The sequence below is a fragment of the Camelus bactrianus genome, chromosome 16 (genome assembly GCF_048773025.1).
Source record: "Camelus bactrianus isolate YW-2024 breed Bactrian camel chromosome 16, ASM4877302v1, whole genome shotgun sequence".
In the NCBI taxonomy this organism is placed as follows: Eukaryota; Metazoa; Chordata; class Mammalia; order Artiodactyla; family Camelidae; genus Camelus; species Camelus bactrianus.
The window spans coordinates 42,823,216-42,836,551 of record NC_133554.1 but is presented as its reverse complement, the minus strand read 5'-3'; the positions used below and the strand labels follow the sequence as shown (position 1 = coordinate 42,836,551).

The 13,336-nt window shown below is 44.5% G+C and overlaps 1 protein-coding gene across 6 annotated transcripts in view; it reads left to right on the top strand.

The window, feature by feature from the left end:
- The window catches only part of DBF4B (DBF4B-CDC7 kinase regulatory subunit), a 31,468-nt gene that overhangs the window by 7,264 nt on the left and 10,868 nt on the right, over window positions 1-13,336 (top strand). For 2 of the 6 annotated variants that reach the window (XM_074343304.1, XM_074343301.1), the window contains exons 2-8: window positions 2,088-2,174; window positions 4,075-4,137; window positions 6,341-6,495; window positions 9,926-10,111; window positions 10,937-10,987; window positions 11,776-11,839; window positions 12,987-13,060. In XM_074343304.1, coding sequence (XP_074199405.1) covers window positions 2,102-2,174; window positions 4,075-4,137; window positions 6,341-6,495; window positions 9,926-10,111; window positions 10,937-10,987; window positions 11,776-11,839; window positions 12,987-13,060 — 666 coding nt within the window. In that variant the 5' untranslated portion in view covers window positions 2,088-2,101. Of the gene's footprint in view, window positions 1-2,087; window positions 2,175-2,766; window positions 2,816-3,377; window positions 3,617-4,074; window positions 4,138-6,340; window positions 6,496-6,552; window positions 10,112-10,936; window positions 10,988-11,775; window positions 11,840-12,986; window positions 13,061-13,336 lie in introns of those variants that run through there. The other 4 variants (XM_010959515.3, XM_074343302.1, XM_045520001.2 and 1 more) reach the window with 4 other exon arrangements.

Below are 13,336 nucleotides of genomic sequence, written 5' to 3'. Positions count from 1 at the left end.
GTACCTGGCAAGGAATGGGGCAGCTACTGTTTAGGTTGGGTGATCTCAGAAGTCCTATCTGAAAAAATGAGATTTGATCTGATGCCTAAAAAGAAAGAGAATATCTGGGAAATGGAACTGTTAGTGCAAAGGCCCTGAGGCAGAAATGAGTTTGGCTTGTTCAAGACTCAGAGAAGTTTGGTTTGAGGCACAAACTGGGAAAATCACTGGGAGTTTTTGAAGGGAAGGGTAATTTGACCTGGTTTTATTTGTCTGTCAAGATAAGGTAAGTTAGCAATTCTGAAAGTTCTGGTTTTAGGCCCTTTTACATTTTTGAAAATGGAAGATTCACACACACACACACACACACACACACACATACACACACAAAACACCCACTTTTTTGTTTGTGTGTGTATATTTGTTATCTGTTGCTGTGTAACAAATCACCCCCAAATGTAATGACTTAAAACCACAGTAGTCATTTATTTGGATTTCTGTGGGCCTGCAATTTGGGAACAGCTTGGCTGGGATTTTCTGACTTGGGATCTCTTGTGAGGTTAGAGTCATCTGAAAGTTTGACTAAAGCTGAAGGGTCTGCTTGTAAGATGGCTCTATCACAGGAGTGGGAAGCTGGGGCCAGCTGTTAGCAGGAAGCCTCAGTTTATCCCCCTGTGAGCCTCCCAGCAGGCGTAGTTGAGTGTCCTCCTGTCATGACTGCTGGCTTCCCCCACAGCAAGCAATCCAAGAAACAGCAATACAGATATTGATATATCTTTTATGACCTAGCCTCAGGAGTCACACATTGTCATTTTCTCAATATTCTGTTGGTACATAGCCCTATTTGATATGGGCATGACTATCAGGAATTGAGGATCATTGCAGGCCATGTTGGAGACCAGCTACCACAATGTGGGTATTTTACAATTTATACTTAAAAACAACCTAAAAACAAACAAAAAAAACCCCTAAATGCCCAATGACAGATGACTGGATAAAAAAGCTGTGGTATAGTTATACTACTCAGCCATAAAAAAGAATAAAATAATGCCACTTGCAGCAACATGGGTGGACCTTGAGATTGTCATTCTAAGTGAGGTAAGCCAGAAAGAGAAAGAAAAAGACCATATGATACTACTTATATGTGGAATCTTAAAAAAAAAAAAAAAAAAAAAAAAGGACAAATGAACTCATCTACAAAACAGGAAGAGACTCAGACATAGTAAACAAACATGGTTACCAGGGGAAAGGGGGTGGAAAGGGATAAATTGGGAGTTCAAGATTTAAAAATACCAACTACTGTATATAAAATAGATAAACAAAATACCTTCTGTATAGCACAGGGAACTGTATTCAATATCTTGTAGTAACCTGTAATTTAAAAGAATATGAAAATGAATATATGTATGACTGAAACATTATGCTGTACACCAGAAATTAACACCTTGTAAAATGGCTATACTTCAATAAAGATAAATAAATAAAATTTATACTTATAAATATTTTATGTTTGCAGATCAAATTATATTTGATATTCACCATATTAGAAATTAAAATTTTTAAATGCTAGTTTTTCATTTAAAAATATGTCAACTATGTGTTAACATACATAATGCATTTTTAATGGAAATAGAAGAATGGCATTTTTTTACATTTCTGCAAATCTCTTTGATATTTGATTTAACAGAAAAATGTTGGATCTTCATTTTTTGCCTCTGCATATTCCACTGAACGTTCTTGAGAGAATGAGAGCTAAAATGGAAAATGATGTCTTAGTATTATTGTAAAAATAGTTTTAACTTCATGGACACTTCTGAAAGGACTGAAACACACTTTGAGGACCTTGAGCTAGATTATCATATGGTAACAAATGATGCCCAAATCTCAGTAGCTTACAACAACAAAGGTTTATTTCTTGCTTATGCTACACATCCAGTATGGCTTGCCCATGGTTCTGTTCCATGTCCTCTTCACCAAGGAACCCTTGTTGACAGGGCATCCTCTGGCTGGACATTGATAGATAAGGGGAAAGAGAACTTGATAAACCATCCTGGCTCTTAAAAATTATTCTTCTGGGTGATGGGTCACTTTCTTTCTTTTTTCATCAGCCAAAGAAAGTCACATGGCCGAGCTTGAGTTCTTCAGGGCTGAGATGTACAATCTGCAGTCAGAGACCCCACTGGAAGAAATACCAGGTATATGTGGTATATATAACTCTACCATGGTGTTTAATGAATATCGTTGGTTGCTCGTGGGGAATGGATTATATTGGGGAGAGGTAGGAAGCTATTTAAGGGTAGAAGTATGTTAGGAACTGACTGCAGTACTTTGGGCAAGAAATTACGGAGGCTTGGACTAGAGTGGTAGCAGTAGTCTGATTCAAGATGTACTTTGGAATTAGTAGAACTAATTTTTGGAATGGGGTGGGGTTAAGGGAAAGTGCTGAAAGATAACTTGTAGGTTTTTAGTTTGAACAACTGAGTGGATGACATGACATTTACTGAGATGGGGTAGGTTGGAAGGATAGTTGGTTTTTTTGGTGGGGTGGAACAAATGTTGAACATGTTATGCCTGAGATTCCTATTTTACATCTAAACGGAAATGTCCGGTGGATACTTGAATATATGTCTGGAGGTCTGGAGAGAGGTCAGAACTCAGGTACTAGCACAGAGCTGAATTGTAAAGCTATGGAGTTGGAAGATACCTCCTAGGGAGAAAGTGCTAATAGGGAAGGGAAGCGGGCTAAGGGCTAAAGGCTAAAGCTTTGGCATACTACAACATTTATAGGTGGAAGTGACTTTGGATCGGCAAAGGAGATTGAGGAGGAGCCATTGAGGTAAGGTGAAAATGGGTAGGAATGGAAGCAAAAAGAAGAAAGTGTTTCAAGAAGGAGGGAGTGTTACCGAACTCACAGGTGTAGTCTGTTTCGACGTTCTAGAATTGGGATAGGACTGAGGAAAATGGGAGTCACAGGTGACCTGGGTAAGTAGTTTTAGTAGGGAGGTGAGGATTAGGTGAGAGTAAGAAAAGATGGGAAGTGAGGAATGGAGGCACCATTTTTGAGAATTTTCTATTTTGGTTGGGTCAGTAAGTGAAAAAAAGGAAGAGAAAAGATGTGAAGATGAAATTGTGTGTATGTGGAATCTTTCAACTGTAAATGCTCTATCTATAAGTATTAGGCTTATTTTGCTATTTATTATTGAACTCCTAGGAATTTCAGACTAGCTCAGTGTGAGGAATCACAAAGACGCTACAGCTAGTCCTCAGCTTGGGGCTGTTATTAATAGGCTCAAAATATCTCCAACCAATGAGAAGCCGAGAAAAGAAGAGACGGAAAGGAGTGGAGGGGGAAACGAAGGAGAAGGGGAGGGTCGGCTAAGTTAAGATTGTCCTCCCAGGGCCTCCGTAGGGCAGCTCGCGGCCCTTACGTAACTTCAGGGGCGGGGCCGACAGGAAATTTAAACCGAAGCCGCGACCGAGGGCGCTTAGAGAATGATGTTATAGCTGGAGAGGAACAGCGGGTGCAAGGATCTGAAAGAGCTCAAGGAGCCCAAGATGTGATACGGCGGCCTTGAAGGAGTACGGGGGCCAAGAAAGAGCCGAGAATTTGAGGAGGGAGCGGGAAAGGGAAGCAGAGGTAAGAAGGAAGGCGGAAAGGGTCCTAAGAGTTAAAGAGGGGTATGGGGTCGGGAAGTGGGCACAGGAATTGGGGAGCAGATAGATGCGGAAGCTGGGGAGGGTAGAGGGGCCTGGAAGGGGTCACAGGAGTTGAGGGTACTGAGGTCTAAAGGAGGTAGAGGGACTTGAGGGGACAAGAGCCTGGAAAGAGGCACGGGAATTGAAATGTATTAGGGGTGGCCAAGAGGCCACTGGACTTGAGTCAGCAGTCTGAAAGGGGGCGGAGGGACTGAGGGACAAGAGCTTGGAAGGAAGCGCAGGAGCAGAGAGGGGATGTGGGTTTGGATGTAGTTGAGTCTTGGGGTTCCTGGGAGCCTCGATGGGAATTGTGCGGGATTTGGGAGTCAGGGGAGGGGATAGTGGAAGATCGAAGCCTAGTGAAGGTGATTCAGCTGCTGTTTTGTCTTTCTTTTAAAGGCAACGATTGGTTTGAACTGGAGGGTTCAATGGCTGAGAGTAGGCTCCAGGCTCCGGACCTAGGTAAGTAATAAGTCAAAACTAGGGATGCGAGGTCAAAGCTGCTACTCCTGCCCAGAGCCTTTTGCGAAGAAAAGGCAGAGAAAAAGCCCTCTAATTACTGTGTGTGTGTGTGTGTGTGTGTGTGTGTGTGTTGAGGGATGTCATGGATCATTTAGGAATTCATGATAAAGGTCAAACGAGAGCTTTCAGTCTGATATTAAAAACAAGATTAGCAGATAGATGCGGAGTCAGGATGGATTAATTTATTAAACCCATATTCATTACTTTTACCATAAAATTCTTAAATTTATCCATAAATTTAAACACCCCTATCCAGTTAGACAAGTATTTTAGCACATAGTCATTTCCTTCAATATTGCTCTCCTCCCCTCTTAGTATCATCTAGTTTTGAGTTCTGGATTGTTACAGATATGCCATTTGGTTGTTGTCTTTTAAACAGTTATATACTTCACCAAATTATTTACTCTTCCTTCCCATGTCTTGTTGCTTTCTTCTGAATCTATTTCTCTTTTTGCTGATGAACTTTCTCCAAGAGTGTTTTCAAAGGGGGCTTTATGTGATAAACTTTATGAGGCTTGTATACCTGAGAACATCTTTATTTCACCTTTGTATTAAATTTCTTGAGTCAAAGGTCTTTTCCTTCAACACACTGAAAAATTACAGTGGTTTCTTCTTGCAAAAGGTAGATACTGAGGAAATTCAGGGAACCCTGGACTGAGCTATGGACTTCTGGAGTTTTGCTTTAGATTCTTTGAAGTGTGGCCAAGGTGTTATTAGCTGGGATTACTTTTTATGTTTATCTTTCTGTTTGATGGTGGTAGTAGTGGGTTCTTAGACCACACGACTAGTATGAGTTTGAATTCCAGACTCTTGGGAGTCCTGTGGTTTTGGATTCTCAGTGAAGACTTTCCTTTCGTGGGGAGCCCAGACTAAGATACACAGTGTTCCTTTTTGTCTCTTCTGGTGGATGGACTATTTTCTGGCTTACCTTTTTTCCTAGATTGGTGCAGGAGTTCCCAATTCTCACTCCCCACTTTAGGCTGGCACAAGACCTTATCTCCTGGGCTCCATCTGGCTCTTCAGTCCTAAGCGCTTTGCTATTTTATTTTATTTTATTTTATTTTATTTTATTTTATTTTATTTTTTTTTTTTTTTTTTTTTTTTTTTTTTTTTTTAATGGAGGTACTGGAGATTGAACCCAGGACCTCATGTATGCTAAGCATGTGCTCTACCCCTGAGCTGTATTACCCTCCCCCCACTCATCTTACCTTTGATACATTTCAGGTAATGTGTAGGCATTTACCTTGCCCTATAAATAATTCAGCAAGCATTTCATTGATCAGAGTTCCAAATTTATTTATAGTTTTTTCCTTTCAATGTAAAATTTATTTACAACGAAATGCAGAATTCTCAAAGGTATGTTCACTAAGGTGGGGTTTTTTAGATTTATTGAGTTATAATTTACATAAAATTCTTTTGTCATAAATGTACACTCTCAATGATTTTTATTTAATTTACAGAGTTTTGCAATGAACACAACATCTAATTGTAGAACATTTTCATCACCCCAGAAAGAACCTTATGCCCATTTGCAGTCACTCCTCATTCCCACCCTCAGCCCTAAGCAACCACTAATCTAACTTCTGTCTCTCTATATTTTCCTTTCCTGGACACTTCATAAAAATGCAGTTTACAATATGTAGTCTTTTGTGTCTGGCTTTTCTCACATGGCATGTTTTGAGGTTCATCCTTGCTGTAGCCCGTGTCAGTAGTTCATTTGTTTTTATTGCCAAATAGTATTCCATCATATCACATTTTGCTTACCATTTTATTTACATTTGAATTGTTTCCACCTTTTGGCTAAAATGAATTAACACTGCTGTGAACACTCCTGCACAAGTTTTAATTGGACGTATCTGGATGTATGCCTTGGAGTGGAGTTGCTGGGTCTTGTGCTAACTCTGCATAACATTTTGATAAACTGCCCCACTGTTTTCTAAAGTGGCTGCACCATTTTATATTTCCACCATGGATGTATGAGGTTCCGGGCTTCATCAGGGCAGGAATAGGAGTCTCGGGTCCATCTTGGTGCCCAGGGCCTGGCTGGGTGCACTGCGCAGGGGCTGTCGGCGAGGCTTGCTGGACCTGCAGGGCTCCCTCTCACCTCGGGCTTCTCACTCTATTCCCCTTTGTTGTTTTCTAGGAGCTCAGCTCGGAGTTTCCAGTTGTCTGGGAAAATGCCAGAAGCACTCTCCAGATGCTGGGAGGCAGCCCTTTTCTGGAAAGTCCTTTTACTTGGATCTGCCTGCTGGCAAGAACCTCCAGTTTTTAACAGGAGCCATCCAGCAGCTGGGTGGGGTATGCAACCTGCTTCTCTCCTGCGGGACCGTGTGCCTCTGCGGGTTGTAGGGCAGGAGCTGGAGAGGGATTATATCTGTGACTTGGGGCATTTTCCGTGCTCTCACTGCGTTCTCCAAAGCAATTTAAGTATAAACCTTTTTTTTTTTCAAGTAAAGTTAAATTTTTTTTCCTGATTAGAAAAGTAGTATCTGTTTATTCTAGAAATTTCAGAGAGCATGGAACTGCTCCAAGTGACAACCATCATTTTGATGAATTTATTTTCTTGTGGACTCTTCTCTTTTCTTTGTTTCTCTCTCTCTCTCTCTCCCTCCCTCCCTTTTTTTTTCTTTCTTTCTTTCATGACTTTATTGAGCTATAATTCACATACCATACAGTTCAGCCATTTAAAATATACAGTTCAATGGTTTTTAGTATATTCACAGAGATATTGCAGATTGTGTAATTACAGTAGAATATTTTCATCACCCCCAAAAAGGAATGCTATACTATTATCAGTCACTCCCCATTGCCCCTTAATACTCCCAGCCCTGGGTAACCACTCTTCTGCTTCTGTCTCTATCCTTTTTTTTTTTTAATGCTTATTTTCTGTGTGGCTATGATCATGAATATATTTTTGATAACCAACTTTTTGCCCATAACCTTAAAGCAATTTCCTATCAATATTACCCCTCACATACATCCTTTGTAATGAGGATATACTTTTGAGTGGATTATTAATTTACTTAACCTTAACCTATGGACATTTAGATGATTTTTAAATCTTAGCTCTTATAAATAGCACTGTGGTGAACAGCTTTGGGGGAAAAAAGCATTCGCTGTGTTTGAGTCCATTACAATATTTTCAGAGCACATGTCCTACGGCACTTTTAGTAAGGGGTTGACATGGGAAACTCTTGTGTTTAGCAAATAGGTTGATAGCACTTGGCCCCCAAGAGGCAGGTAACTGGGGAAACTGTGTGAAGAGGCTCAGAATGCAGAGGCTCTTTGCCGTCCAATGAATGGAAACTTAGCAATGGGGATGGAAAGAATGAGGATTATGCACCCAAATGGGCCCCAAATCACATCTTGAATTTTTAGTGTGTTCTGTCATTTAGCCTTTGCTGTGTAAAACACCACCCTAGAACTTGGACTTAAAACAACAATTTACTATTTCTCACTCTCCTGTTTTTGCTGGGTGGTTCCTCTGCTGGTTTCATCCAGGCTCACTCCCGCAGCTGCATTCAGCCGGAGGGTCAGCTGGGCTGGAAGGACCAAAGATGCTCTCACGCGCACATCTGGAAGTTCATGCTTGCAGCTGCTACGTGACTGCTTACATATTGTGTGAAGAGTTCCTTACACACGTCATCTGTGTACACACAGGCATGTGGACATATAGTGAGCTAGACCAGCTGGTTTACACGGTGGTCTCGGCAGCTTTCCTGGAAGGTGACGGGAGAAGCGACAAGGCCTCTCTAGGCCTAGGCTCTGGAATGCACACATACTGTACACTTTCACCACATCTGTTGGTCAAAAGGAGTCCGATTCAAGGGAGTGGACTCAGGCTGCACCTCCTGATGGGAGGAACAGCAGAGTCACCTGCAAAGGAGTGGGTTCGTTGGGATGGGACGAGTGTGTGGCCATTGAATCATCTGTCATTTAGGTGGGGTAGCACTGCCCTGCTCAAACCCTCTAGTGTTTGTTTTTGCCGAGTTACAGGAGGTAGATGGACGTACTCCTTCAAGCCATAGCTTTAAAGACTTTAATTGTGATAAAATGTATATGGCACTTTATTTTTTAATTTTTTTAAATTTTAATTTTTTTTTGTTGGGGGGAGATAACTAGGTTTGTTTATTTATTTTAATTTTTTTTTTATTTTAGGTTTATTTATTTTAATGGCAGTGCTGGGAGTTGAATCCAGGACCTTGCGCATGCTAGGCACACACTCTACCACTGCACTATACCCACCCACCATTTATTTATTTATATGTTTTCTTATTGGAGGTACTGGGGATTGAACCCAGGACCTTGTGCATGCTAGGCATGTACTCTACCCCTGAGCTATACCCTCCCTCCATATATGGCATTTTAAAGTATGCGGTTCATTGGCGTTAACTACATTCACACTGTTGTATAACCATTGCTCTGTTTCCTATACTCGTATCTCCTCAAACAGAAATTGTAACCTTTAAGCAATAACTTCCCATTTCCTTGTCTCCCACCCCTGTAACTCAGTTCCATGTTATGTCTCGGAATTTGCCCATTCTGGACACCTCATATCTGTGGGATCACAGATATTTCCTTTTGTGTCTGGCTTATTTCACTTAGCATAAAGTTTTCAAGGTTCATCCATGTTGTAGCAGAGATCAGAACTTCATTTCTTTTTTTATGGCTGAATGACTCCCCAGTGTATTGGTGGACCACATTTTGCTTATCCAGTCATCTGTTAATGGACTCTCAGGTTGTTTCAGCTGTCTAGCCATTATGAGTAATGCTGCAGTGACCATCAGTGAACAAGTGTCCGCTCAAGTCCCTGTTTTCAATTCTGTTGGGTGTACACCTTGGAGTGGAATTGCTGAGTCATATGGTAATCCATATGTTTAGCTTTCTGAGGAACCTAAACTTTTTTTTTTTTTCCTTAACATAAGTGCCAGGTTCCTCATCCAGTCACACCTCAGAGATATCACCCATCCTTACTTTCACGGATGTGCTGGGGCTGGCTCACAAGAACGAATTTTTAGCATCTCTTTCAAGTTGCACATTCAGTGACATCATACGGGTAGCTTGAAATCAGCCATGGTAGGATTTTACCCCACAGAATTCAGCAAATGCTATAAAGCAGGGTTTTTTTTTCCCCCAGAGAGTTATTAAACTACTGCTTATTTCTGTCTTGTCTTCTTTCTACAGACGTGAGTTAAGTGTCATTGTGTTTCAGGCACTGTGTTGGGTTCTTGTGATGCAGGATGTCAGACCCTCTCAGTGCCATGCAGGGCTTACAGGTAGGATGAGCAGGTACTTACGCAGCTGAGTAATAGCCAAAACCCTTTTTTGTTTCAGGCTCCTTTCAAGGTGACAGGTGCAACGTCTGGATGTCCCAGTGTATCTTCACAGCAAAAGCATGGCTTAACCAAGCCATTAATTCTCTCTGGTCCTTTCAGTGTGCTCTTGCTCCTAGCAAACTCAAACTAGTCAAATACCCAGAGCCTCTGGGCTTCTGCTGCTGGGCCAGGAGGAGCTACAGTTCTGGAGCAAGAACCTGTGTTATATATATAAACCCTATTGTATTTCAGGATGATGTCTTCTTGAGGGCCCGCACAGAACTGCACTTGGTCTATTTAAAGACATTGATCCTGGAACTTCTGGCAGCCAAGATTTCCTTCCCCACCCTCTCGCTGTTGGTGATTCCACATCTGCCTTTTCAGTTTCAGCCACCTCTGTGATCTGGTTTCAGGTAATTGAGGGTTTTCTGAGCAAAGAAGTAAGTTACATCGTGTCCAGCCGCAGGGAGGCGAAGGCAGAGAGCAGTGGGACGAGTCACAGAGGCTGCCCCAGTCCCAGCAAGATCCGAGTGGAAACACTGCCCATGGCCCACCCAAAAGGCAGCCATCCCAGGCCCGCACAGAAACCCGCAGACTCGGTGAGAACCTCATGGGGTCAGAAAGGGGTACCCTACAGACGAAGGAAGTAAGCCTTGGTGAGCCCTTTTAGGCAGTTTCTGGTTTTAGTTTCATCTGGTTTATTTTAATCTCTTTTGAATTCAGGGGCTGAAAATATCTTATCATAGCTCTGGATCTCAACACCTCGGCAACATGCCCTTCCTTCGGTGATAAATGTTACTTTTTATGGGAATTCAGAGTCTGAGGTTCAAAAACAGTAGGAGGGCCCTCTGTAAACCAGAGAGGGCTTGTTGGGATTGGCCGAGGCTTGTCTTCTCGGCAGCGTGGGCTTCTAAACAGAGGTCTCAGAATTAGGAGTTTAGGACTAGCAGATATAAACTACCAGATATAAAATAGATAAACAACAAGGTCCTACTGTGTAGCACAGGGAAGTATATTCAAAAGCTTGTAATAACCTATAATGAGAAAGTATATATGTATGTGTAACTGAATCACTATGCTGTACACCAGAAACTAACAACATTGTAAATCAACTATGCTTCAGTTAAAAAAAAAGAGAGAGCAAGGTCTTAGGACGTTTGTAACACTTGACCTTGGGTGAATGCAGAATGCCCTTCACCAGGGTCCAGGCTGCCCGGGCCACAGCTCCCTGCAGGTGACCTGAACTTGGCTGTGGCTGGACCTTTTCTTCTGAAAGGGTCTCCAGGCTCCTTGGCTCTCACTGCTCCCAGCTTTCCGAGGGACGTGACTCCAAGACACGTGACTCCTTGCCAGCTCCGGTGGAGACATCTGTTTGTGCACAGGTGGTCTCCCCAGCTCACCTCATTGCTCCTCTGTTCCATCAGGTGCCTCTGAGCAGAGGGAAGGAGCTCCTGCAGGCAGCCATCAGGAACCAGGTGAGCTGGCGGGCAGGCTGGAGTGTGTCTCCGCACGGCGAAGGAGTCAGCCTTTCCTCCAAAGGTTCTGCTGAAGTACTGACGCGAAAGGCACACCCTGCGAGACCTGTGGCAGTGTCGTTATTTCCTCCTTATGGATGAGGGAGTGGGGCTCAGAGAAGTTAGGACATCTGTCCAGGGTCAACCAGGGCTGAAGTGGCAGAGCCGAGGTTTGACTCCATGATCTTTCCAACTCCAGAGCCTCCCAGGAGAACCTTGGAGGGATGCTGTGGGGCATGTCAGACTTTGTATGTCTTTCACAAGAGGCTGTTTATCCTTTTTGTGAGAATCCAGGGCCGTTACAGTTAAGTGGCAGGAGGAGGAGTTGAGGTGATCCTGTGAGAGGAGTCGCTGAAGTGACCGCAGCTGGGTGCCTTGCCTGTGATGAGGGCAGCCTGGCAAGGAGGGAGGTGGGCAGCAGGCGTAGACAGTGGTGACTGTTGGTGGTGTTTATTGTGTTCTTCCTGTGGGCTGAGAGCTTTCCTCACAGAGGCTCTCCCAACAAACAGCTCTCATGTAAGCGTGTCCCTTCCTGATCACAGGATGGCCAGAGCTGAGCCTGTAGGCAGATCAGCAGTCCGTCCCCTCCTGGGGTGTGGAGGACAGAGGTCTTCCTGGGGGCTAGGGTTGACTCTCCAGGTTCTGGGCTCTCTCCTCCCAACAGCTCCCCACGTGGATGACCCAGAGCTCCCAGAAGCCAGGACAGCCATGGTGTCCATTCCCCTGCCTGATTCTGCTTGTCTTTCCAGGGGAGCAGCAGCAGCCTCCTGAGCAACGCCCGCTCCTGGGGAGTGCGGATCCTGCACGTGGATGGTACCCTTCCTGCCCCGGGGCTCCTGCGGACGGGAGGGTTGGTGACTTTGACTGGGAATATCAGCTGGGGGAGGGATCAGAGTCATGTACCAGCTGCAGCCAGGTGCACTCAGTTACTGTGTTGATCCACACAGGCGGGGAGGGGGAGAGACCAGCAGTAACACGAGGAGAGCGCAGGTCGTGGGAGGTGCTGTTCTATTTAACCCGACAGCTCCTCTTAGCTGGTAGGATAATCCTGTTTTACAAATAGAAGAAGAATCCGAATATCCATGACACCTTATCAGGCATTTACTCTGTGCCAGGTAATTCCCTCACCACTTCCCTCTGCCCATTGTACAGATGAGGAAATTGAGCCTCAGAGAATGTAGTAAGTAAATCATCCATAGTCTGACCAGGAGTGAGTAATGTGGCCCACATTCCCACCTAGTTTGGCCCGGCTAAATTTCATGTTCTTTCTGTCCTCTAGGTTCGCCTCACACTCTAACCACCCGTCTTCAGGTTGTAATAAATTCACACTAGAATAGCTGTTGTGAATCAGCTGGCAGCGACTGGCCCTCACATCCAGCTCCACTTTGATTCTGGGGTTTGCTCTGACCCACTGAAAGGGGCTGGTCCACATCCTGCCTGAGATCTGCCAAAGGATAGAGAACTGTGCTTGGGAAGGTCCTGGTCTGGGATATGGGGGGTTCCACCATCGCTGGAAAACCATCCGATTCCCACTTGATCTAATTTCCTGACTTCCTGAGTATTCGAGAAGCTCCAGCACGTATAGCCCCTACTGAGTCTCTTCCCCTCTGAGGTTAAATCTGAAGAACTCCCGTGGCTTGGTTGCCTGACAGAAGCAGCTCTGCAGTTGTACCTTAAAGCCCTTTATGGGCTAGAAGGCACCTCCTGTTCAAGACTTGTACTCAGTGCTTCCAAGGAGCCTGAAGCCAGCTCAGGGGCTCTTCCAGGGATAGAGGACCCAGCCCTCTCTTTTATTGTCAGCAGGTGCAGGGATGACACGTAGCCAGAAGGTGGCAGGCAAGGCTGGTGTGATCCAGTGGGCCAGGCTGGGTGAGAAGTGTAGTCCCCCAGCCCCAGGAAGGGACTGTGCTGGGGAAGTGAGGAGAGGGAGCCCTTGGCCACAGCCCTGTTTCCCCCACAGAAATGGTGATGTACGTGCAGCACCTGTCTCTTGATGCTCTGTGTGTGAAGAAGCAAGGGCCAGAGAAGCCAGAGGTAGGTCCTCCCACTGAACTGAAGGGTAACAGTAAAGCCTGTGACAACTTTGGTAAATCCATGACACCCCACCAAGCCATCTCCTCCCAGCTGTCCTGGGGAAAGTGGGAGGAACACAGCCTCTCAGTCAGCTCTCCCTGATGCCCACAGCCCCACATTGCCCGGTCTTCCCTCCTCCCTGTGCCTGGGCCCTGGACTGCCTGCAGGTTGTCTGGCCTGGATAAAACGCGAACGCTCGTGGCCTGCTGGCCAGGCTGCTGTCCTAGGGATGGCTTT